This window comes from Aedes albopictus, chromosome 3, assembly GCF_035046485.1.
Source record: "Aedes albopictus strain Foshan chromosome 3, AalbF5, whole genome shotgun sequence".
In the NCBI taxonomy this organism is placed as follows: Eukaryota; Metazoa; Arthropoda; class Insecta; order Diptera; family Culicidae; genus Aedes; species Aedes albopictus.
In genome coordinates, this window is record NC_085138.1 from 430,305,937 (window position 1) to 430,332,807 (window position 26,871).

General features: G+C 41.9%; 2 protein-coding genes across 2 annotated transcripts; one reads left to right on the forward strand and one right to left on the reverse strand.

The window, feature by feature from the left end:
* On the reverse strand, positions 1–26,871 carry LOC109621486 (protein commissureless 2 homolog). The gene is made up of 2 exons (XM_020075515.3): positions 26,054–26,871; positions 1–862 (listed from the first exon to the last, which is right to left on the reverse strand). The coding sequence occupies exons 1-2, from the start codon at positions 26,481–26,483 to the stop codon at positions 327–329; spliced, it is 966 nt and encodes a 321-aa protein (XP_019931074.3). The 5' UTR covers positions 26,484–26,871; the 3' UTR covers positions 1–326.
* Positions 14,557–19,372, forward strand: LOC134289848 (uncharacterized). Its single transcript, XM_062856482.1, has 2 exons — positions 14,557–16,028; positions 16,087–19,372. Exon 2 carries the CDS (start codon positions 17,310–17,312, stop codon positions 19,278–19,280), a length of 1,971 nt encoding a protein of 656 aa, XP_062712466.1. The 5' UTR covers positions 14,557–16,028; positions 16,087–17,309; the 3' UTR covers positions 19,281–19,372.

Sequence of the window (26,871 nt, forward strand, 5' to 3'; positions counted from 1 at the left end):
TACATGGAAAAATATAATTTATTTTCTTCTCAGTCTTGATCTATAATACATGGGTATCAAATACACACGCACACTTCATCTAAAGGAATCGGTCAAATTTTAAATTCATTTTCTTCAGGGCACACCAATCAATAATTCCTTCCAGGTAGATACAATATACATCTGAGCTCCCGTCCTCTTTTCTCTAATCACAAAATATATACAGTAAAATACACGCGCACACAGTCTTCCAGTCTCTGAACTTAAGCACGAACCTAAACCATAAATACCACAGTTAATCTTCAACTTGCTGTCCACGAGGCCAGACTCCGTCCGTTTCATCTTCCTCATCGATAGGACGCCCATGATTGGTTTTTCTCGTTCTCGTTCTCCACCATGCAAATTTGAACTCGGAACAAACCGCCGCTGCTGTCACCGCCGCCGTCAGTGCCTTTGTCAGTGTGCTCATCCAGCGGCGATCCTCCATCGGAAATAGCTTCTTCTGCTTTGGCGTGCCCGTCGGTCACAGCGGGATCCGCAGCGGACGTCGTCCCTCGCCCAACGAAGTTGTAATGGATTTCCTCGAAAACGGTGACATTGAGCCAATTTTCCGGTCTCGATTCGAAGAATTTCACCACCGACTGAGGATGGACACTACTGACAGCGCTGTTGTGGTTGCTGCAGGCTGACCTCGGCTTTTGGACGGCCGTTGCTGGATGGTAGCCAGAACGTGATTGCTGCTGCTGGCGGACGATGTGGCGCACTGCGTCCTCGTAGCTGGGCAAACCGGATGCAATTGTGTAGGAGGGTAGGGTTTCAATGTCGTACGGGGGTGGCGCCTCGATGTCCACGCTCGTAAGGGTTTGGCAGGTGGCCGACGAAACTGCAATAAATGGGAAACAGAATAATGGAATTTAGTATGTTTAAGAGGAAACTTTGTGCAATACATGCTATGCGCTGAAATATGAGTATTGTGGGTGTGCCAAATGATATGTATTTGGCGCAAGCTTGTTCTCTATTCATTGGATAATGGTAGGATTGAATCAATGTTCATAATTTAACGAACGTTTGGCAGCCGATATGGTAATGTGTAGTTTGAAACATAAGAAATTCAATGTAAATGCATTTAATATTTCAACTCAACAAAACCTGATGAAATTTTGTCACAAGTTATAAAAATCACTTTAAAGGAATGATAAACCACTAGAGTGCAGGTGGACTCAAGCGATTGCTAACCAGACCTTGTGTTTCTCCGAGGCATTCAGCTGCCCTTCTTTGGTCTCAAACTGGATGAATAAGGGTAGGGATATGAAGATGTTGTTAATTAGTTTAAATTATCGCCCATATGGTTTCGCATTATGCGATTTACACAGTGTATTCTGTGTATCCTCGCCTTGAGCGTTTTCCAATCAATCTGGTTTTATTGCTGCTTTTCTTTGTTGTAAAGAGTTCAATCTTGCCTAATTTGGGTAGTGACTACGGTTAGGATAGCTCAGATCAATATGCGGCATAAAAGAACAGCAACGACCAATCTTTATGCAAAATGGTACAGCTCAAGTGGCCTTGATTCACTTTTGTAAGGGGAATTTCTATCTAGGAAACCATGAGAATCCAGTGTTTGCTGCTTTTGGTAAAAATGAAATGGCAAACTCGCGTGTCATGCCTCGAGCCTGTGTGCTTGTCAACATCGCAATTGTTGCTACACTCATCTCTGAACCAACCACCAGAGATGTATGTGCTATCACAATTGATGTATCTGTTGGAAACCTCAGCAGGAAATACGATCGGTTTATTCAATGCATGATGAACCATCCCCTACGGATGATTTCAAACAAGTCATCGCATACTGTACTTCAGAAGACCTTCCGCTAATTGTTGGCAGTGATGCTAATGCTCACCATATCATCTGAGGCAGCTCAGACATTAACTTGAGAGGCTCCAGTTTGATGGAGTACTTAAGTAGTACAGATCTTGCATTACTTAACATAGGCAACCGCTCAACCTTCATGGTATCTGCTAGAGAGGAAGTGTTAGATATAACGCTTCTGCTCTAGCAGAATTAGTCACGAGCTGACCAATTGGCATGTGTCAGATGGAGAATCTTTATCTGACCATCGCTACATCTTTTTTGAACATTTAAATGTTACTTCGCAAACATTGCGTTTCAGGAATCCCCGGCCATATTTTATGGATACTCACCATCCATTGACACTCCAAGTGATTTAGATGATGCCGTTCATCATGGAAGCTTTTGAAGAAGCATGCCCTCTACGGTCTGTGAAGATCACAAGAGGAACCCCTTGGTGGAACTCTGATCTGGCGAAACTCAGGTAACAATGTAGAAAGAGTTGGAACAGACGACGTTCGGCTGGTTCGGAGGCTTTCAGGTCGGCTCGCAAGGCCTACAGGAAAGCTCTCCGGTCTGCTGAACGATCCGGCTGGAAAAACCTTTGTACAAATGTTTCCAGCTTGAGTGAAGTCAGTCGGTTAAATAAAATCCTTGCGAAATCTAAGGATTTCCGAGTGAACGAACTTCGTTCGCCAAATGGCGATCTGACTTCCTCTGATGAGGAAGTTCTGGAATGCTTATTCAGCACACACTTCCCTGGATGTGTGGATATCACATCTTCGGATGAACCTGATGTCTTTTCTTGTAGTTACGATTCCCTGGCTTCGGCTCGGATTATCGTTACTATAGAATCGATTGAGTGGGCATTTAATAGCTTTGTTCCTTTCAAATCTCCTGGGGCAGATGGGATTTATCCTATTTTGCTTCAGAAGGGATTTGATCATTTCAAATATGTTTTGAAAAACATACTTGTTTGCAGTTTTGCTACAGGGTATATTCCCAAATCCTGGTGGGATATTACTGTGAAGTTTATTCCGAAAGTGGGTCGTGCGTCGTATGCAGAAGCAAAGAGTTTCAGACCTATCAGTTTGACCTCTTTTCTTCTGAAATGCTTAGAACGCATTGTGGATCATCGCGAACGTGCCTCTTCATATGAACCAACATGCCTACCAACCTGGTAAGTCCACTGTGACGCTTTTACACAAGGTTGTTTACGATATCGAGAGAGCATTCGCTCAAAAGCAATCTTGTTTGGGTGTTTTCTTAGATATCGAGGGTGCCTTTGACAATGTGCCTTTCGATGCCATATTGGAAGCCGCACGAAGTCATGGTATATCTCCAATGATTTCCAATTGGATTCATCAAATGCTCAAAAACCGACATCTCTCTAGCATTGCGTACAGCAGGGATTAGGAAATTGAGTGTGGATGCCCCCAAGGGGGAGTCTTGTCACCGCTTTTGTAGAATCTCGTAGCAGTACGCTATTGAGGCAACTCAATAATAGCGGGTTTCCTACTTATGGTTTCGCCGACGACTACCTAGCATTGTTAGTTGGTATGTGTATCACCACCCTTTTCGACCTGATGCAAAGCGCCCTTCAGGTAGTTGAGGGTTGGTGTCGCCTATATGGCCTATCGGTTAATCCGAGTAAAACATCTATTGTTCTTTTTACGGAAAGGCGAAACCGTAATGGCGTTCGACCTTTGCGTCTCTTTGATTCTGAAATCGATGTGACTGAACAGGTAAAGTACGTTGGAGTCATTCTTGATTCTAAGCTTTCCTGGACACCTCACATTGAGTTCAGAATCAAGAAAGCTTGTATGGCCTTCGGGCAATGCCGGCGAACCTTTGGTACAACTTGGGGTCTAAAACCCAAGTATATCAAATGGATCAACAACAGTTGTGTATTGTTCGGCCAATATTGGCCTATGGATGTCTTGTGTGGTGGCAAAAGGGCGAAATGAGAACGATCCAGTCAAAGTTAGGCCATCTGCAAAGGATGTGCTTAATGGCGATGTCTGGAGCGTTCTCTTCAACTCCCACAGCAGCGCTCGAAGTTCTCTTTGACGTTGCTCCACTACACATTCATCTCAAACAAGAAGCACTTTCTTGCACTTATCGTCTACGGGTACTCGGTCTACTAGAGGATACTCCTGTGAACCGCACATCAACACACACCTCGTTGTTTCCACTTTTGGTGAATTGGGACAAAATTGTCCTTGCTCCAAGTGATCTTACAAATGCTTGTATTTTCCATATAGGACATTTTCCACGAAATTCCCTTCCCGGGAAGAATGGACATCTGGATATCTGGAAAGAAGTATTTCAGACGGTATCGTATGTTAAACTGATGGCTCGCTCCTCGAAAGTCGAGCAGGTGCTGGTGTTTATTCTCGTGAGCTGAGGCTGTATCAGTCTTACTCACTTGGTAGACACTGCACCGTTTTTCAGGCCGAAATATTTGCTCTTATATGAGGAGTGTAATCAGCACTTCAGCAGCACGTAATGGGCAAAGTAATATACTTCTGTTCAGATAGCCAGACTGCTATTGAAGTATTGAAGGTCGAAGATAGTTATCGCTTGTCGAACTCTAATCGAGGAGCTGAATTCAGCAAACGTTGTTCACCTTGTATGGGTACCTACACTGAACGAAATCCCCCGCCGTATAAAGAATGATTCTTCATTCGGTACGGTTCAAATCTGCAGAATCTGAATTTTGAATGATTTCAGTGCAGAATGATTTTACTGCGTGTTATCGAATATAAATCATCCTGTCATAATATTAAAATTAACACAGACAATGAATGATTTCTTGCTTGGGGTTTGTTGTGACTGATTATCATCACAAAAACATCTGAAAGCATTTCCATCTATGTCCTATATCGAAAATCATTCAACTTTAGACCAACAGCTGTCTTTCTTAAAAAAAAAAAACAGTATGGCGATGTTGGAGTTTGTCAAAAGTATTTTGTTTCCGGAGAGATCCGTTGGTGGAGGAAATTCAACAAATTGTAGCCCACACGTCAAGAAAGGTAAGAATCGACTATTTTGCCCAAGTAACCACAGTGCTGAAGCCTTATTGCATGCAGATATTCGGTGTATTTAGTGCAATCATTACTTTACATGCAAACTTAAAGTTGATTTAAAGTGGAAGTGGGCAATTATAGACTCAAATTAGGATTATACTGGTATAATCTTGAAGCAGTCGCATAATTGCCCATTTCCACTTTAAATCAACTTTAAGTTTGCATGTAAAGTAATGATTGCTCTAAGTACACCGTATATCTGCATGCAATAAGGCTTCAGCACCGTGGTTACTTGGGTAGGCCTATCAAATCATTTTCCAGATATGATTGGGCGAGTAATTAATATTTATTTACAGGAGGTATGCGTCCAAAATGACATCCAGCGATATGGCCAGATCCACCGAGGGATCCACGCACGTATATTCTCGCGTTTATTAATGTATTTAATAGTATAATATAGTAAATGAATGAAGTGAAGAAGTCTATTTGAAATTGGTGTTTTCAGTTTACTTTTCAATAGTTAAATATTTGTACTATATAAAAACAGAACCCATACCAAAATGAGCCGGAAAAGGAATGAATATCATTCATATATTGGCTTCATAAGTATCAATGATAATCACCCTTTTTCAGGATGGTAAACATTCAAATTGTTTTTACTTTGATAGAAGCTGAATCGAATGAAAAATCATCCAAGTCTTGGCTGATAATAGGCATGGGGCTCGGATGAGGCAAAAATCATTCAATACATGGCGGGAGTTTTCGTTCAGTGTAGCCATTCTTCCATCGCTGGAAATGAAATGGCTGATGAGTTAGCTCGCACTGGAGCATCACTTGAATTTATTGGTCCTGCCTGAGCCAAGTATTCCGGTATCGAAGTGTTGGATAAATCTTCAAAATTACACCTTGGCTGCCACTCAACACAAATAATACTGGAATAGTTTGGAGTCATGTCGTTAAACTGTACTGCACCATCTCCAAGGGTGGGAATAGTAGTTTACGTAACAAGGTGCAGAATGACGATTTTTACAGCACGTTATTACGACGAGTTCTGCACCGAGTTGCGTACAACGTTTTTTTGCAATTTCATAAATTACCCTTGAGGATAGTTTTCAACAATACTTTTTCATCAAACTGCACACTTATGTTCATAGCCAATGTTTAAGAAAATCTGATCATAATAGGTTATAGGGGAAAGAGGGGCATAACGCCCCGGCTAAGCATATGTTGCCATAAGCCTCAAATGATGCTAATTTAATGGTCATATTCTGCTTTGGAGAGCAGTTTACTTCATTGCCTAAGAGACTTCAACTTTTGACCTGCGTGCCCTCAAAATTTCCCATTCAAATTAACAATTCGAAAAAGTGTTACTTTTTAGGTGCCGGAAAACTGCAGGAGGCAAAACGCCTTTTTGGGTGAGGCAAAACGCCCGCTGGCATTTCCCGCTTTGACTTATTGTGAAATACCAAGGGTCTCCATCGAACTCTTCCCAGCAGCAAATGAAGGAGTAGGAGGCGCGTGGTAGTTTCATGGCTTGATTCCATATAATCAGCGCGCAATGTCTTAACTTCTGTGCGCTGCAAATTAGGAAATCTTTCCAAATGTGGAAAATCGTCGTTTTTCACGCTTTTCTTTCGACAATAGCAGCTGTTCTTGGGCTTAACCTGCTCAGTTTGAGTTCTAGTTTGCTTGCATCTAACGAAAACCTCCACAATATGATGAAATCGCGTGAAGGCGTTTTGCCCCCGGGGGGCGTTATGCCCGCAGTTCCCCTACTGTGCAGTTGTCACAATTTTTCAAAACTGCGTCCAGAAAGCATCAAGAAGTTGACCAAAACTGAAAACAGTGCTGTAATGGTTCATTACGCAACGCAAATCAGTGCTGTAATGAATCATTACAGCACTGTTAATTTGGTGTGGGAAAGTAGGCCTTTTCCTGTCAGATTTGCGTGAGGAAAACAGCCTATTACGATGAGAAATTGCAAAATAGTAGTTTACGCAACAAGGTGCAGAATGAAGATTTTTACAGCACGAGTCGTACATTTGTCCAACGAGGCTTGCCGAGTTGGATAATTACGACGAGTGCTGTAAAAATCGAGTTCTGCACCGAGTTGCGTACAACGTTTTTTGCAATGTCATAAATTACCGCTTGAGGATACTTTTTAACAAAACTTTTTCATCAAACTGCACATTGATGTTCATAGCCATGTTTAAGAAAGTCTGATTATAGCATGTTACACTGTGCAGTTGTCACATTTTTCAAAACTGCATCCAGAAAGCATCAAGAAGTTGATTAAAACTAAAAACAGTGCTGTAATGGTTCATTACGCAACGCAAAACAGTGCTGTAATGAACCATTACCACACTGCTCATTTGGTGTGGGAAAGTAGGCCTTTTCCTGTCAGATTTGCGTGAGGTAAAATAGCCTATTACGATGAGAAATTGCAAAATAGTAGTTTACGCAACAAGGTGCAGAATGAAGATTTTTACAGCACGAGTCGTACATTTATCCAACGAGGCTTGCCGAGTTGGATAATTACGACGAGTGCTGTAAAAATCGAGTTCTGCACCGAGTTGCGTACAACGTTTTTTGCACCTTCATAAATTATCACTTGAGGATAGTTTTTAACTAAACTTTTTCATCAGACTGCATATTGATGTTCATAGCCATGATTAAGGAAGTCTGATCATAGCAGGTTATACTTTGCAGTTGTCACAATTTTTCGTACCGTCCAGAAAGCATCAATAAGTTGATCAAAACTGAAAACAGTGCTGTAATGGTTCATTACGCAACGCAAATCAGTGCTGTAATGAACCATTACAGCACTGTTAATTTGGTGTGGGAAAGAAGGCCTTTTCCTGTCAGATTTGCGTGAGGTAAAATGGCCTATTACGATGAGAAGTTGCAAAAAGTATCTTACAAATCTGTCAAAGCAGAACTGCATCATTTTGGTCAAAGGGTTGACTGGCCACTGTCGACTCAGCTATCACATGTGCTGGTGATGAGGAAAGAGTCACCGATGTGGAACATGCGGGAATCGCAAAATCCCTTAGCGTAGGACGGTGTTCCGAACTTGGCCTTAGAAGTAGCTATCGCAGAGGCTCCCGGGATGTTCAGGTCTGCTATGCTCAAACGCCTGGACGAGGGAGTTTTACCCGAAGGTTTTTTAAGCGAAAGAGCCTGGAGAACTTACAAAGTTATTAACTGAGAGTTTTCATTGCAAATAAAGTTTAGCATTTGTATATCTTGTGGCAGTTACTGTTGTAGCAGGAATTATGCCGCAAATTTATCAATTTGAGTAATCTACTGTAATTCACTACCTATGATTCCATGACCATTCCTTTATTGGAAGCCCATTTAGATTAACCAAACAATGATGGATGCCCTTGCTCACCACTCCCCACCGATAAGCCCACAATATTGGCATTCCGTGCCCAAATGCCGATGTTATTACCAAGAATCGGTCTCACTCGCAGCACGATACGACCTCCCCTGTTGCAAGGATAATGTTCCCGTTTTGTATTTTTTTTTTGTTACCCACATGCCACAAAGACATGCATCGCAGCGCGGCGGCGGATGAGATGCTTCTGCTGCTGCTGCCGCTGCTGCTGCTGCTCTGGCACGGATCGCTCATGCATAAAAGATCGAACGCCCCCGATTGCCGCTTTTCAGGATTCAGGCCACCATGTGCACCGAATGGGAAACGAGTGGAAGGAGCGACTGGAATGGGAAGGGAAAAACCTGGCAGGATAATGCACACGTTGGTCGCATATTTGCAATTGCTCGAAGTGGGTTCCCAACTTCTGGGTCATGGGATAAAGTAAAACCCTTAGCGAAAACGCAACATTAGAAGTTGAGAACCACTGACTGTACAACATCATCTGTATGCTTATAAATATTTGTATGCATCATATGAGTGAGAAGTTCTGAGGCACACGGTGCTGCTTGCATCGATATCAATCATTTCACCCTCGCTGGGAAACTGCGAAAAGAGGGTCGGTTTTAGAGACGACCCAACCATGCGGTTTTTCTATATCCCAAGGAGTACAACATCTTTAAGATGAATAAAAGCAATATCTTCGGTAAGGAACCATTTATCACTCTTTCCATTGGACGTAGGTATGGAGGTGCAAGGTTTAAAGGAAATACGATTTGATGGGGGAGAGATTACATATGAGATGTGGATGTTTTGGCAAATCAAATGGATTAAGGAATTGCAAAATAGGTGAAGAGGATTCATGGATGCCTTCGGATTACATGCAATAAATTTTCATGCTATTTTCAGAATCTACAGGGGATGGCCAAAATGTTTGGGATAGGCAACTTTTTTTTCTCTCACAAAAAAGTTCAACATGCTATAATTTCATAGAGCGCATCAAAAAATCTCAAATTTTGACTGTTTGTCAACCTATTATGTGTGCATCATCGGTACAAATTGGGCTTGATTGATTAATATTTCGCAAAGTTAGAACCGTTCGAGTAAAACACTATTTTTTAGACAACTCATTTTTGAGCTGTCATATCTCGGAAACCAGTGAACCGAATTGAATGAAATTTTGAACGTACACTAACAATATGTAAATGCTTCACAAACTATTGAAACAGGTACTTTTTAAACGTTGAAAAAAGTTATAATAGATTGACACTTTTTGGATTTTTCTCGAAAAAATGTAATTTGTTTACATGAATGTCAATAAATTTTAGTGTTGATATCCAAAGATTTTCCACTTCTGTTTTCAAGTTATCTCTAATCAGATATATTAGAGCCAATTTAGATTGAAGGAAGAACACATTTAGTAATTTTTGTGTGGTATTGTAAATTTGACCTATTTTCCTCTCTATGGATAAAAATTTCAACCTGGTATAACTTAATTCGTTGTGAGAAAATATTACATTTGATAACGCCGTATTAAGTATCAATATATTGTTGATAAACGTTAAAAAATTCATTCAATTCGGTTCACTGGTTTCCGAGATATGACAGCTCAAAAATGAGTTGTCTAAAAAATAGTGTTTTACCCGAACGGTTCTAACTTTGCGAAAGATTAATCAATCGAGCCCAAATTTGTACCAGTGATGGGTTGACAAACAGTCAAAATTTGAGATTTTTTGATGCACTCTATGAAAAGTTACAGCATGTTGATTTTTTTTGTGGGAGAAAAAAAAGTTGCCTATCCCAAACATTTTGGCCATCCCCTGTATAGGGATTGAGTTTTGGACGGTTGAATTTAAAGGAGTGGGTATTCAGCATGGCCATGCTGAGGATGACGGGTTCGATTCCCGATCTGGCCAGGAACTTTTCGTAATGGAAATTATCTTGACTACCTTCGTGTCTGCCATACGATGTATACATGCAAAATGGACATTGCACTATGGGTCCAGAGATGCCTTAACAAAGACAAAAATGTTTGTACATCAACCTTTAGTTTTAGGTGCATGGTGTCTCTGGGAAAATTTGTATCTTATTTTTGGACCCTTATCTTCATCATTGTGGAATAAGGGTTGTTCCTCTAGTTTTGCTGATCCAAACATCTGCTTTTTAATATTTTTAAAAATGTCTATAAAGTATTCCACAAAGTGTTAGAAGAACTTGTTTGGAGCAACTTTGCCGAAGAAAACATTTTGCTATCTCTTATGGTTACAAACTTAAGCTTATTTTAAATAAGTATGTTAGGGTGATCCCCATAATTCAGATTTTTTACAATAACTTTTGATACATTTGTTTCTCGTAAAAGTGCCCCGAGCTATTAACGATGCTTTTTTTTCTACAAAGCTTAATATTCAATCTACTATAGTGAAATAGTTAACTGCTTACTCTTTTTCAATAAGTTATTTTAAAAAAGAGCAAACAGGTTTTCAATCGCTTGAATACATTGGAAAACACACTCTGTTCTATTCATGGTTGATTTGATTGATTTGTCTTTATTTAAGAGACTGTCAGCCCTTAGCTGGTTCGCTATATTCTATTCATGGTGAAAAAACTGCGAATACGTTTTTATTTTTCTTTGAAGCTTTTAATTTAATTTTGAGTGTCCAGAACAAAGTATTGCAAAAAAAGCAACACATAAAATTATATTGAATGAAACCGATTTTCATATGGACAATTTAAGCAAATTCAGCTCGTCTTAGTTAGATAGATTGAAGTGGCCTGGTCGAAAACAGTCCGAACTTGTTTATATTCCTAATTCCGTCAATTAACTTAACTTAAAACGTGATTTTGAACTAATTTCCATTAATTTTCCAAAAGTAAGAAGATGCTTTTCCAAAGACACCATGCACATAAAATTGAAGGATTAGGCACAATTTAATTTTATCTTCATAAATACGGCTCTGGATGTGATATTCAGGGTGATTTTATCCAGAGAAATTTAAAGGTGTTTAGGAGATTTCAAAGAGGCTCTCGGGTGCTTCAGGAGATCTTGAAGTAGGTTTGAGAGGGTTTTCAAGGCGTTCAAGCATGTTAGAAGGCTTCAGAAGGTTTTATTGGAGTTTTAAGGGATTCCACAGGCTTTCAGGTGGAATCTATGGCAACAGGTCGCAAGAACAAGCAGTCGAAACGACAAGAGGATGAAAGTACAAAAGGTCCGATGGACAAAAGGTCGAAAGGATAAAATGTACTACATTGTAGTTTCAAATAGCAGCCCACAAATTGGAGAAAGTAAAATAGTTTTATTCAATTTGGTTGAACATAACATAGAAAACGATATTACTTGAAAGAATAGCCTATAAATAAAAGAAGAACAAATTGATTAGAATATTTCCATTGAAATCATCAATCATATCTACGAAAAAAATATGTTCAAGATCAGCCCTTGAATTTGAGAAGCACAAACATCTGGGAGAAATATTAACAATCAAAACGCAATTATTAACTAATATGGTATAATTCGGAGGAACTGCTCATCAATCCAAGAAGAGATGATTACAAAGCACATCTGTTGTATGTCAATGAGTACTTCTGGAAGAACAGCTATTAAATTCAAAAAGCTTACTTCAGCAACAAAAATGAAAAAAAAAACAGCTCATAAATTAAAAAATGAAAAATATAGATTAAAAATAACCTAAAATGCCGATAAATACCACATTATCATAACTTTAAAGAACAGCCTATGAACAGAAGCAGGATTAAACTACAGGGGATGGCTAAAATGTTTGGTATTGGTACCTTTTTTTCTCCCACAAAAAAGTTCAACAAGCTGTAACTTTTCATAGGAGGCATCAAATATCTCAAATTTTGACTGGTTGTCAAGCTATGTATTAGGTTAGTAGACGTATTTTGGCCCGGGGCAGGTGTTTTGGCCCACCTTGGGAATTTTATTACATTTATCATATAATCTCTAAAAAATCTTTGCAAATAATTATTGGAAGCTCTAATAATAATTTGCCAAGATTTTGTAGAGATTATCCACTACCCTATATGTGCATCATTGGTACAAATTTGAGCTCGATTAGTTAGTCCTTCTCGTAAAACACTATTTTTAAGACAACCAATTCTTGAACTGTCATATATTGGAAACCAGTGAACCGAATTGAATAAACATTTTAAAGTTTATCAACAATATATTGATACTTGAAGGTTCTAGGGGCTCCTATACGAATGATGTTGAGGAGCACTTCTCGATGGAGGTGTGTGTCAAAAACGCAGTAGGCAGGAAGTAACGTTTGCATTAAAAAAATAACTTTTTGCTTCCATTTTTCATGAAGCTCTTTTACACTACTGTTTTGTCACATTAAAAAAATCCCCGATTTCAAAACTTGTTTACTACTTTCACTCCAATTTTTATAACGATATATGCATGTATTGTGAAGTTATTCTAATGAATGTGAAACGGTGCTGAAAAATCCATGTTTTTTTCCAATAATTTTCTACTAATCACATACAATGCATTGAAGTATATCTCTGTGCTCCATTGAGATAAACTCGTCCAAAAAAATATACGAATATATCTATGCATGGATGATAAAAAACATGGAAAATATAGATGATTGTAATCATTTCACAATATAATGGCGCTTCGAAGAAGAGCAGCACTATTAAGAAAATATGATAAAATCATATTTTTTTTCGATAGCAAAATCTCCTTTAAAAATTTGGTAATTTTTTGTATTAATTGCACCAAATGATCACGGATGATATCCTAGTTCATTCGCAAATATCATGGGGATGATGATATTCTATTTTGGCATGAATCTATAGCGACGATTAGCGTGAGATAATTATAAGTCGAAATTTGCTGTTTTTCATACTTCAGGTAACATGGGATCGCTATCCCCAATAAAGAATTTTTCCTATAAGCGAAACATATAACCTCTTCATACACAAATTTTCTTCATTACACATCTGTCTCTTCGACCTTTTATCCATTCTACCTATGACCTTTTATCCGATTGCTTCCTGGTGATTCTAGGAGGCTTCACAGGCAGCTTCAAGGAGGTTTCAGAAGGACTTTAAGTTGCCATAGGGCACTTCCGTCGGTTTCAAGGGGTTCAAATGGCACTTGAAACTCTATATGGGTTTGTGGGCATTTCAGGAGGATTCCTGGAGGCTTCAGTAGATTTTCTGTTGGGTTTGCGGGGGTTTATGGGACTTCACAGAGGCGTTTCAATGCGTTTCAGGGGGTTTCAAAAGGGTCCCAAGACGTTTCAGACAGCTTTCGCTGGTGGATTCAATGTCTTTTACTTATAATGGATTTTTGGACACCCTTGAAAAGGCAATTAATTCGCTACTTGATAGATCATAATTAATCATAAAACTCTTAGAGACAACTATAGCAACGTTTGTAGATCCGAGGACCTATACTCCGGGGACTTCTTGGAGATCCTCAAACATGAGCATGAGCGGAGATGTCCGCACAGTTGCTATTCCGTAATTGGCTTGGGACGAGCTTACCATACAAGGGCCCATATAGCCGAGGCGGTAAACGCACGGGTATTCAGCATGACCATGCTGAGGGTGACGGGTTCGATTCCCGGTCGGTCCAGGATCTTTTCGTAAAGGAAATTTCCTTGACTTCCTTGGGCATAGAGTATCTTCGTGCCTGCCACACAATATACGCACGCAAAATGGTCATTGGCAGAGGAAGCTCTCAGTTAATAACTGTGGAAGTGCTCATAGAACACTAAGCTGAGAAGCAGGCTTTGTCCCAATGAGGACGTTACGCTAAGAAGAGAGAGAGAAGCTTACCATTGTCAATGTACATAGTTCGTCGGCCACGTCCTTACGGTCATCGAGGATAGTAAGGAATGTTAGTAAGACAAACATTGTTATATAAACCGAGAATTGCTGCATCTGAAGAGTACATTGTCAGATCTGAGAGTCACCTGTGGTTGCTGATGTGATCTGACAAACAGATATGCACAAACCACTGCGCATAGTCGACTATTTTCCACGGGGAAACAAACGAAAATCCTATCACACAACCCACTCTACCAGGAAGCAGAAACCTTTAGTACATTCCACACAGAAATAAACTGAACGCGACGATAAGCTTTTAGCATATACGTACTTGGGAAGGAATCGTTAGGTCAAGATTCACCTTAATAAGTGGTATAACCTTTTGATTTAGAATCATATCATGCAGACTGCCGCGCTATTATTCACTTCACACATGAAGCAAACAATCGATCATCAACGTCAGAAGGTCTTTCAATATATAGTAGTTCATAAAGTCCTCCAACATATGTACCATGAACTCACCACTAGACAGCACATAGAGGCAAGAGGTTGTGTAAGCCTGAGTTTCATTCATAATGCTGCAATATGTCACTGATCACGCTAGTACATCTGATGTTCAATACTCCAGGAAATTCTCGTATACTCTTGCCTTTGAAAGAGGTGTGAGCCTGTGCGAGTATAAACTTCATTCATAATAGAGCGAGAGGTCTTAAGTTCAGCATGTAACTTTGTTGGCTTGCTCAAGTAAGCTTTTGGCAAATATTTTTGAGGAGCCCTAATTGCCGCAATTCTGCAAAGTGACGTAACCGACGTTTTAAATTCCGACTTCTTTAGGTAAATATCTGGTGACACAGTGCTATCTCTGTGTTATGCCAGCTATATTAGGATGTAAAATTTAATAGTAATCTAGCATCAATGAAAGAAAAGTTAAAGAATAACCTAGTATTTGAAACATAATACAGGTATTCTTCGATATAACGTACCCTCGATATAACGTACCCTCGATATAACGTACCCTCGATATAACGTACCCTCGATATAGCGAATTCGATATAACGTACATTTTGCTTCGATATAACGTACAACATTGAAAAATTTTATTTTTCCCACGAATAACCCTTAGATAAACTACGAAATTACTTAAATCAATGTTTTGTTGCAGCATTAGTCTTGTTACCCAGAATTAGCGCAATTTGGGGGAAAATTTAGTGTACGTTATATCGAAGCACAAAAAACGCAATGATTTTTTTTGTCAAAATTCAAGTTTTTCATTATTGGTTTTGTGAATTCCACCGAAATCATTATTTTGGATTAATTTCACATCGATACTAGCACATTCAATACTAGCATAAAAAATAATAAATTTTTCTCTGCTTCGATATAACGTACACTTCGATATAACGTACAAAAAGAAAACTTTTTTGTACGTTATATCAAAGAATACCTGTAACCAAAAATGTATTAAAATTGTCTATGTCACTTTGCAGAATTACGGCAGTTAAATAGTAATCTTTTGCTTACAATTATGTGTTCGATAGATACATACGTATTTCGACCTCAACTGCAAGGTCGCTTTCAGCTACTCGTGAGTGATTTTCCGGCGAATCTAATTAGGCTGATACGTGCCAAGATACGTGCAACGCAGGATGAATTAAAATCATGTAACCGTTGTTACAAGCTTCAAATAGTTTTTTTAAATGCACCATGTGGTCGAACATTCAAATATTCGAACATCATCGGCAGTCAAACTCACTTAGCAGTCCGACACGGCCATATGTAACGGCCGTTGTAACATGGCGTAACACAATTACAACAAAATGGGTCATGGAGTCTCGAGTGGGCTGAAGGGTTCGAAGGATGATTGTTGGGCGGCCATCGCCCACTTATAATCAGGCGAGCGTGTAGACCAGAAGTGCTCTGTGGAGTTGAGAATTTTTAAGAAAAACTAGTGCGAGTAGTGAATCGAGTTACGTTGGAGAGACCGTTCACCGCAGTTCAGGTAATTCAATAGCTCGAACCAATTTATGGAGCAATTATCCTGATTATTTCCTCGCCAGGACCTTTTGTGTGCCTTTTAAACAGTACGTTCTGGTTGGCGCGTCTGAAGACCGCCATTGCACGCCGGTCAAGGTGACCTCGTAGTCGCCAAGACCTAATTGTCAAGGACCCCAATACCTCTGGCCGAAGGCCATCCACGTCAAGGAGGACTGATCTCGGGCCGAGGCCCTAAACATCAAGGAGAATTCCCTTCACGGTTCGACAATAGGGCGGCCTTGCCGTCGTCGACCAGTTTAGTCTGAAGGAAGCGCCTGATCATCCGAACCAACTCCACATCGCTGAATACCGCCATTCCAGCCCACCGAAATCCGCCATTGTCTCCAAATCCCCGTTCATCGGTATCGGGGCCATCTTGCCGATCACTACAGCGTCTGAAGGAGTGACCGTGCCGCCGGAATTAGATCCGGAAACCCATCGCGAGCGCTCGCAGGACTGCAGATCATCAGGTACGTGCCAGAAATCCAGTGAAACACCCGTGAACAACACAACAACAGTTTGGCCAAATAAAAAGTGTAATTTGAACCGCTCGTGTGATAACAGATTACTTGAATGATTGAGTGCCAATTTTGATCCCGCGAAGCCCCTCCGGTTGCCCGGTAGCGCGCCGACCCTGTGACTACGTCCGAGTCTCGCGCTGCTGAGTTGTTGTCGGGCAGAACATTAGTTTCAATTGGCTCCCAGCCAAAATCGCGAAAGGCAAACGGAGGATCGAGTAGTATAAAAAATTGTTTGAATTTTTTAACACGAGCGGGAGGAGAATACACATTCAGTTTTTCACTGATTGTGCAGGATCCGCGCATTACTCTTTGCCAACACAGATTTTTAGATTGATTTGGAGAAGTTTAAAGGTGGTGGCCATTGGAATCGGTTTCGGAAGTGCTGAAAAATTTGAAGTTTAGAGCACACTACAGTCGTTAGAATTGAATTGGATTACTGACTGATAATCAATTGAATCGTTAAGCGACTAAAAGTAAAAAAAAAGGTCCTGAATGAGCACTAACACTATACACTAAAACACACAAATTAACACCATTTATTGAATTCGTATTTCCTTATTTCGATTTTTAGTTTTAAAGTTTCCTAGCGTAAGTTGATTGAATTTTTATTTGTATATATTGTGCTACTGTTTTTTGAATTTCCTTAATGTTTTATTGAATTGCTTAGTTTTGAATTACCTATTATTGAATTTTCCTTACTGAATTACTACTCAATTAACGTCACAATGAATGACGAACACGTGATGATTTATCAATCGATGAACGTTGCGCACTTACTAGATGATGAGGTCGAACATGAACTCGTCATCCGTCGGGAGAAGTTTTCTAGTGGTGATTCGAGGGACGTGAAGAGACGCAAATTGCGAGGAGTGATGAAGCTGCAAAGGGATAAGAACGATTTTACTATCTGTTTGTTGAAAGACGAGCAGATTGAGGCAGAGTTTCAAGAAATTGACGAAAAGTTGGCCAAGATTCGCGAGGCGTTAGAAAACAGATTAGTGAAGAAGGTCGATATGCCACCGTTGAAAACGCGGTTAGTTCATTTGCTTTTCCGGTTGCGTAGGTTGAAAGAAGGAAAGAAGTTCGATACGCAAGGTCTCGAGAACGCGGCGGTTCAAATGCTGAACAACTACTTCTCGTTTCTCTCGACTGACCCAGATGCAGTGTTAGAAACGCAGGAGAGATTAAGGAACGATTTGAGTAGGCTTAGTGTTCAAGGAGGGAAAGAGAATGGAGAGGACGAAGAAACAGAATCGTTGTCGGAGGAAGACGTTGTTGTAGCGCGTAGAAAGGGTAAGAAAAGGCGGCCTACAAGTACGCCTAGGAAAATTAGAAGGAGGAAGATGAAAAGCCCCGACAAAATGATGAAGATGATGATGAGCAGAATAGATAAGTACCTTGAGCAGAAGTTGAGCAGTTTGAATCTGAGTAGAGGGAATGAAATGAGTAGTAGCCAGTCTAGAGGGCCAGGGAATAGCGTCGAGGTCGTAGAATCGGTGAGCGAGGAAGAACAACCGCAAGCTGAGGGAAGCGGAGCGGTAGGAAGAATCCAGGTCCAGAAGAACAGCAAACCGACTCGTAAAACGCAGGTAGACGACCGTGCCGCGAAGAGAAGAGAGGAAACGCGTAGAGCAGAGGTTTGTGACGAAAGCAGTGAGGACGATTCGGACGGTTCCACAAGTTCGAGTGACGAGGAGGAATCTAGCAGCTCGGATGGAGCCCGCCGCAGTAAGAGGAAGGGATCGTCTCGTAGACCGCGACCAGTAGCAGATTGGAAGCTCAAGTACGATGGGAAGGACGACGGAAAGCTGCTGAATAAGTTCATTGCGGAGGTCGAGTTTATGGCGGAAGCTGAAAACATCAGCAAGAGGACGTTGTTTAAGGAGGCAATCCACTTGTTCGCAGGAGAGGTTCGTACATGGTACATGGACGGAAAGCGGAACAAGGACTTCAGGAACTGGAGCGAATTAGTCACGGAGCTGAAGTTGGAGTACCAATCGCCGGACCTGGATTTCCACTACGAACAGCAGGCTACGCAGAGAAGACAGAGGAGATCCGAAAAGTTCTCGGAATACTACAACGCGATCAAGGAGATTTTTGGATATATGTCAGTACCACCCACTGAGGACAGGAAGTTTGACATCGTGTTTCGAAATTTAAGGTCCGATTATAAAAACGCCTTGGTGGTGAAAAATATTCGGACTCTTAAAGCGTTAAAGGTCTGGGGAAGAAAACTGGATTCGGCAAACTGGTATTTATACCGGAACAAGGACAATGAAGCAGGCCAGAAGTCCGCCCAAGTGCATGAAGTTTCGAGGAAACCATTCCAGAAACCAATGGGCACTACTGGGAAGGATTGGAAGCCGAAGTCCTTTGGCAACAGGGTTCCAGAGCAGAAACATCAGGATCAAAAATTCCCAAGAAGACCAGCCGAGAATCAGAAACCACCCACACCTAGGAGAGATCCACGGAGAGAGCCGTCGCCGCAGGAAGGTAGTTCAGCAGGCACTCTAGCGAGGCAGGCTGAAATGTACCGTATGCCAGACAGTGAGGTGTGTTTTAACTGTAGAGGTAAAAACCACCATTACAAATCCTGTCTACAGAAGCGTGAGAAGTTTTGTACAAAATGTGGTTTACATGACTTTACAACGGAAAATTGCCTATTTTGTCAAAAAAACGGACGCAAATCGACGTAGGAGGTCGTCGAGTGCGGACCCAAAAACCTCTAACTGTCTTCGTGCCGTCCAATCCAGAAGTGGAGGAGTTAACTGTTCAGGTAGAAGGTGATAATCGTCCGTTTGTCAAATTTGAGGTAATGGGGATGCAAATGGTAGGGCTTTTAGACAGTGGTGCCCAGGTGTCAATTCTAGGAATCGGAGGCGAGAAACTGTTGAGAAAGCTGAACATGAAGAAGTCCCAGACGAAAACGAAGTTGTTCGCAGCTGGTGGAGAGGTTCTAGAAGTTCGTGGAGCAGTGCATCTTCCAATTACTTTCAACGGCAGGACGAGACTTGTAACGACCCTAATTGCTCCCTCACTGAAAAGAAGGTTTATCCTGGGGATGAATTTTTGGCGTCTTTTTGGCATTGAACCCACCATCAAAGAGTCGTCGGAAGCGTTTGTTGAGGAAGTCGAGGTTGAGCAAGATGAGGAGATACAGTTGACACCAGAACAGCAGGAACAGTTAGAAGCTGTCAAAAAGGAGTTTAAAGCGTTTGAAGATGGTCAGATTTTGGAAACAACTCCGCTTATAACTCACAAAATCGAATTCACCGAGGACTTTCAGGCAGCACCACCGGTCCGACTAAACCCATACCCCTGGTCTCCAGAGGTACAGAAGCAGGTTGACATAGAACTGGACAAATGGATCGAAGCTGGAGTTGTAGAACGATCGACGAGTGATTGGGCTCTGCTGATTGTACCCGTGATGAAAAAAGGCGAGACAACCGAGGGAGAAACCAGCTTGAAGGTTCGAATGTGCTTGGACGCCCGAAAACTCAACGACCGAACGCGTAGAGATGCCTACCCACTGCCGCATCAGGATCGAATCCTTGGACGATTGGGGTCTGCGCGATTCCTGTCGACAATAGATCTGTCCAAAGCATTTTGGCAGATTCCCTTGGACCCTGAATCCCGCAAATATACGGCGTTTCGGGTATTTGGTAGGGGTCTATTCCAGTTCACTAGGCTTCCATTTGGCTTGGTGAATAGCCCAGCCACTTTGTCAAGGCTGATGGACCAAGTGCTTGGATACGGTGAATTGGAACCAAAAGTGTTCGTGTATTTGGATGATATTGTCATCGCGAACGACACTTTTGAGGACCACATCCGCAGTTTGAAGGAAGTTGCTCGAAGGTTGAAGGAGGCGAACCTGTCCATAAACGTGGAAAAGTCAAGATTCTGTGTTCCTGAACTGCCATACTTAGGGTTTATCTTGTCTCGAAATGGCGTAAGGCCGAATCCGGACAAAGTTGAGGCGATAGTGAACTTCGAACGCCCAACTTCCGTTCGGTCTCTCAGGCGGTTTTTGGGCATGATCAATTATTATAGGCGGTTTATCGAAGGATACAGTGAAATAACAACGCCACTAACCGACCTGTTGAAGGGAAAACCAAAGGTGGTTAGATGGAATGAGCAAGCAGAGACAGCATTCATCAACCTGAAGGAGAGATTAATCTCGGCACCAATTCTGACGAACCCGAACTTCGAGTTTCCGTTCACGGTGCAGACCGACGCCAGTGACAGTGCAATCGCAGGAGTATTGACCCAGGAGATTGAAGGAGTAGAACAGGTGATCGCATATTTCTCTAGGAAGCTAACCACACCACAGAGAGCCTGGAAAGCAGCTGAAAAGGAGGGCTTGGCTGCCATGGAAGCGATCGAAAAATTTAGGCCTTATATAGAAGGTACTAGATTTACCCTGATCACGGATTCCTCAGCATTGTCGTTCATCATGAACACCAAGTGGAAGTCCTCTTCCAAGCTGAGTCGCTGGAGCATGCAACTGCAACAATACGATATGGTAGTGCGCCACCGAAAGGGGAAGGAAAACGTGGTTCCTGACGCCTTGTCCAGGTCCATGGAGGCTTTAGAGGTCGTCGAGCAGGATGGATGGTATGCAGGCCTGATTCGTAAAGTTGCCGATTGTCCCGAAGATTACGCGGATTTTAAGGTAGAGAATTCCAAATTGTACAAATTTGTGTCTTCTCCAACGGATTCACTGGATTACACTTTTGAGTGGAAATTGTGTGTCCCGGAAAATCTGCGGAGGTCAGTCCTTGAAGAGGAACATGATGGTGCGATGCATCCAGGCTACGAGAAAAACATCCAGCGATTGAAATGTAGGTACTACTGGCCACGGATGGCAGTGGATTGCAAGAAGCACATTAAGAACTGTAAAACTTGCAAGGAATGCAAGCCTTCAACTGTTTCCACTGTACCGCAAATGGGTAACCAAAGGCTCACCAATAAGCCGTTCCAAATCCTAGCATTGGACTTCATTCAAAGTCTGCCGAGAAGCAAGCAGGGTAAATGCCATTTATTGGTCATGATGGACCTGTTTTCGAAATGGATTCTGCTTGCCCCATTGAGGAAAATTGAAGCGAAGGACGTGTGTAGGATTGTGGAGGACCATTGGATGAGGAGGTTTGGAACACCAGAGGTAATGATTACGGATAATGCGACGACATTTGTGGGAAAGGAGTTCCAGGGACTGCTTCAACGTCGAGGGGTTCAGCATTGGCCGAACGCTAGGCACCATAGCCAGGCAAACCCGGTGGAAAGGGTAAACCGGACGATAAATGCGTGCTTAAGGACCTACATGCGGGAGGATCAACGCAACTGGGATGCGAAGATCTCTGAAGTGGAGGAGATGATCAATACGACTGTGCATGCCTCCACGGGATTTTCGCCTTACCGTATCCTGTATGGCCACGAAAAAGTCGCGAAAGGTGATCACCACCGGCTTGAAAGAGAGGAAAAGGAGATTTCAGAAGGGGAGAGGGAGCATATTCGCGCACAGATTAACGAAAAAGTGTTTAGAATTGTAGAAGAGAATCTCAAGAAAAGCTATGATAAAAACTTGAAGAACTACAATCTGCGCCACAAGAAATTTGCACCGACTTACCAAATAGGACAGCGAGTTTTTAAAAGAAATTTTAAGCAGTCGTCGGCGGTGGAGAAGTATAATGCCAAATATGGGCCAGTTTATACTCCATGCGTCATCGTCGCGAAACGAGGGACGAATGCTTACGAGGTGGCCGACGAAGAAGGTAAAAATCTCGGTGTTTTCTCAGCCGCCGATCTACGACCTGATGACTCCAATTCTCATTAATTGGGACGTGAGAACCTAAAAGAGAAACGGAGTGTTAAAATCATTTCAGCAATCAAAGATAATGAATGAATATTCACCATAGGGAAAGGAGCTGCACTGTTGCACCTGCAGAGCATCATTAGGAGGCATCGGATAGGGTCATCATTGTTCCTCGGTCGTATGTACCATCGCGCGGTAGTTCGCTCGTGAGGTAGTCAGGTCGTGAGAACGTAGGATTCATTATAGCCCCAATGTAGTGTAGGAGCCGTTCGTCCAATAGAGCAGAGAGTGAAAACTCTCTTGCTCAAGGTTGAGAGGATGAGTACCATGAGTATCCAACCTGTGAATCAAAGATTAATGACGTCATCAATTAAGAAGCTGCGCAGCGAGAAAGAGTAGGAAAGTAGGAAACAAATTTAACCCTTTTGTCGGTGAAGCCGATTACAAAAGAGGTGATGATAGATGAGGGGAAATTATAGGATAATAGAGTAGATAATAGGTATTTATAGATTAGGTATAGGCTTAAGGTAGGAAGATAAGAAAATTTAGGCTAGAAGAAGAAATGGTGTCGTTGAACTGTTGAAAACTTACCCGTTACATGTTTAGGATATCAAATTATAGCATTTTACAACGCGATGAAAAATGCTCGTTTTCAGGTTCGTTCCGCAGGAAAACCGTTGATAGGATGCTTTCAATGCGCGCCGAAAGCTTGACCAGCAGAATAGGGTCTATGTACTTCGTAGACAAAACCTGTTACGACCAGGAAGGCCACCTGGTCGAATAAACCTGAAAATAAACATATTCGTCCAGCTTAACGCATAGTAGATACATCATGAAATACTTATCGTAATAATTCCGTCCATAGCATCACCATTCGACAGCGTCTATTCCGTCCGTCGTTGTTTGTTTTGTAGCACATTTTAATCCGTAGTCCTTTGTCCAGTTTTAATAAAGAACTTTTGTAACTGTCCGGTCAACTAGAACGTATAATCGCGATCGCGTGTGAGAGGAGACTGATTGGTCATCTCAATCTCCTACTGTATGTAGGCTGATTTGTAGATAGGCTCAGAGAGAAGGAAGTAGTAGAACGAATTCACCGTAGGTGTTCATTGACATACTTACTCACTACAAAATAATCTCACGTGCTCAATTATAGCAAGTTTCTTAAGGAAATTCATGCTTTTAGTTTGCCGAAGATTTTAATGTGTTTTGATGTCCAGATGATTTTAATTGAATTTTAACTACTTCGCGTAGCGATTAGTGTATGTTTGTAATGTGTATGGCAACCCCCTTATAACTTTGATAAAGATATTTGAATTTCTGTGTGGGATTAAATAATTACGCAGTAATTATTTAACCTCGGCGGGGGGATAGTGTAACCGTTGTTACAAGCTTCAAATAGTTTTTTTAAATGCACCATGTGGTCGAACATTCAAATATTCGAACATCATCGGCAGTCAAACTCACTTAGCAGTCCGACACGGCCATATGTAACGGCCGTTGTAACATGGCGTAACACAATTACAACAAAATGGGTCATGGAGTCTCGAGTGGGCTGAAGGGTTCGAAGGATGATTGTTGGGCGGCCATCGCCCACTTATAATCAGGCGAGCGTGTAGACCAGAAGTGCTCTGTGGAGTTGAGAATTTTTAAGAAAAACTAGTGCGAGTAGTGAATCGAGTTACGTTGGAGAGACCGTTCACCGCAGTTCAGGTAATTCAATAGCTCGAACCAATTTATGGAGCAATTATCCTGATTATTTCCTCGCCAGGACCTTTTGTGTGCCTTTTAAACAGTACGTTCTGGTTGGCGCGTCTGAAGACCGCCATTGCACGCCGGTCAAGGTGACCTCGTAGTCGCCAAGACCTAATTGTCAAGGACCCCAATACCTCTGGCCGAAGGCCATCCACGTCAAGGAGGACTGATCTCGGGCCGAGGCCCTAAACATCAAGGAGAATTCCCTTCACGGTTCGACAATAGGGCGGCCTTGCCGTCGTCGACCGGTTTAGTCTGAAGGAAGCGCCTGATCATCCGAACCAACTCCACATCGCTGAATACCGCCATTCCAGCCCACCGAAATCCGCCATTGTCTCCAAATCCCCGTTCATCGGTATCGGGGCCATCTTGCCGATCACTACAGCGTCTGAAGGAGTGACCGTGCCGCCGGAATTAGATCCGGAAACCCATCGCGAGCGCTCGCAGGACTGCAGATCATCAGGTACGTGCCAGAAATCCAGTGAAACACCCGTGAACAACACAACAACAGTTTGGCCAAATAAAAAGTGTAATTTGAACCGCTCGTGTGATAACAGATTACTTGAATGATTGAGTGCCAATTTTGATCCCGCGAAGCCCCTCCGGTTGCCCGGTAGCGCGCCGACCCTGTGACTACGTCCGAGTCTCGCGCTGCTGAGTTGTTGTCGGGCAGAACATTAGTTTCAATCAAGTATTGGGATCACAGACGAAGTGTTTTGCTAAGAAGTTAGATAAATAATCAGAAAAACCATATTCTTATATGAAAGAAATGGGAACAAAATGCTCAACTCAACATATTTTGCCATGAACACTTATGTTACACCTAAAGATTGGATTAACGATGTGAAAACTATTCGATATCTTCGAAATATTAGATAAGAGAACGAATTTCTCTTACGTGCATTGGTTAAAAACAGTCTCATTCGATTCTCTAAGCTTTTTCCTTCCGGAAATGATACAGTTTGATGCTTATTGATGGCATTTATAACACACTCAGCGAAGTAAACTACCGAAATTCATCAAAATACCTTATGAAATTAAACCATAACAGTAAAGTATGGATGCCATAAGAATACCTTATGAAAATTGAACATGCTTATTATGACCTAATTACATAAGATAAACTTATGAAAAGAGCAGAAAAATCACAAAATAATGCAGACTGGGATCGATCCATGAACGTCGAGATCACTGAGCTCATGCCCAACCCATGCTATCGACGCTTGAGAATATCGTGTTTTTTTTTACTTTATTAAAGAGACTTTTAGCCCTCGGCTGGTTCGTCTCTAGGGTAATATCGTGTTACTAAATGTGTATAAAAGCCAAAGTGTGAGTCGATTCTGCGTCATAGACCGACCTTATGAAAATCGTTCTAGCCGTTATGAATTGTTTAAAGGTAATATCATAAGTTAGACCTTATGATAATCTTAGGTTTATTTGCCTGAGTGCAGAAGCATTGTTCGTCGATTCTGCTCAGCTTCTGCCCAGTGAACCCCATCTTCAATTTGACATTAACTGTTGTCCACTAGATCTTCAGGTTTGCAAAAAATATGAAAGTCACGCATCAAATAAATTACTTTTCATGGATTTGATTTCACAGAAAAAAAAAAAACAGAAAAAACTCAGTCTTTCGTTCCGAAAATTCATTTTTGATTTAAAACAGCTGGTGAACCGTTATATGCTCTTACATATGTCTGAAATGATCTACACATTCGCATCAATAAACGTAAGCAGGCTTGCCATTTCAATATTCTCATTAAAACATTTGCGGCAAATCGTTCATTGACACAGAAATTCACTATCAACCAAGCATGCAACAACTATCCAGATATTCTCGGTATCACTGCACCGAAGCATGAAATTACAACTCGAACGGGTAACAAATTGAATCATAACACTCACCACACTTTTGCCATCTCCGGTATTTATAGTACAAATAGCAGGAACAGACGCAAAACAGCCCGGACAGAATCAGCAACACCATCACGGCACCAATCCACAGTAAACTCGGATCCACAAGTGGCCCCTCAACTTGACTCCCCCCACCACTGCTGGGCCCAAAGCTCAAGCCCCAGCCATCGACCCCACCTCGGGCGCCGGCAAAGTGCTGCAAACTGCTCATCAGACTGAAATCACTCGAGTTACGGTCGCCCTGCACTGTCGACGGCGCCAACGGGTCCACTGATACACTCTCCCGGTCCCGGCTGTTCGACTCACTGTGCAAATTCTGCCAAAACAGCGTATAATTATTATCCCGAATCAACTTGTCGAAATCCAAACTGCTAGGCACTTCAAACGTTATGCGCGATTCCATGGCAGCAGCATCCAGCATAGCGGGATCGGATCGTTAGCGGCGAAGCACTTCATGGGAAACACGAACGAGAACTCTCGCAGCGCGCGGAATGTGAGAGAAGACGCGCACTCTTGCTTCAGATAAATATTATAGGTGGTAGATTACCGCGCGGTTGAACTTGAAACTCCACACGAGGGATGAAAGGAAAACACATCCGACCTTCACGGCGTTCGTTGTACGACTGAACCCGTCCCGTCGACGGTCGGCCCATTTGGGATTGGGAGGTGAGCATAAGAATGGATGAAAGCATGCGAGCATATCGATTCTCCCCCAGCAGCGGCACTACTACAGTTATTCAATCAGCTGATCGGAGCATAGAACGGGAACGACGACGACGACGGCGAGGGAATGCTCGAATCAGAACGTG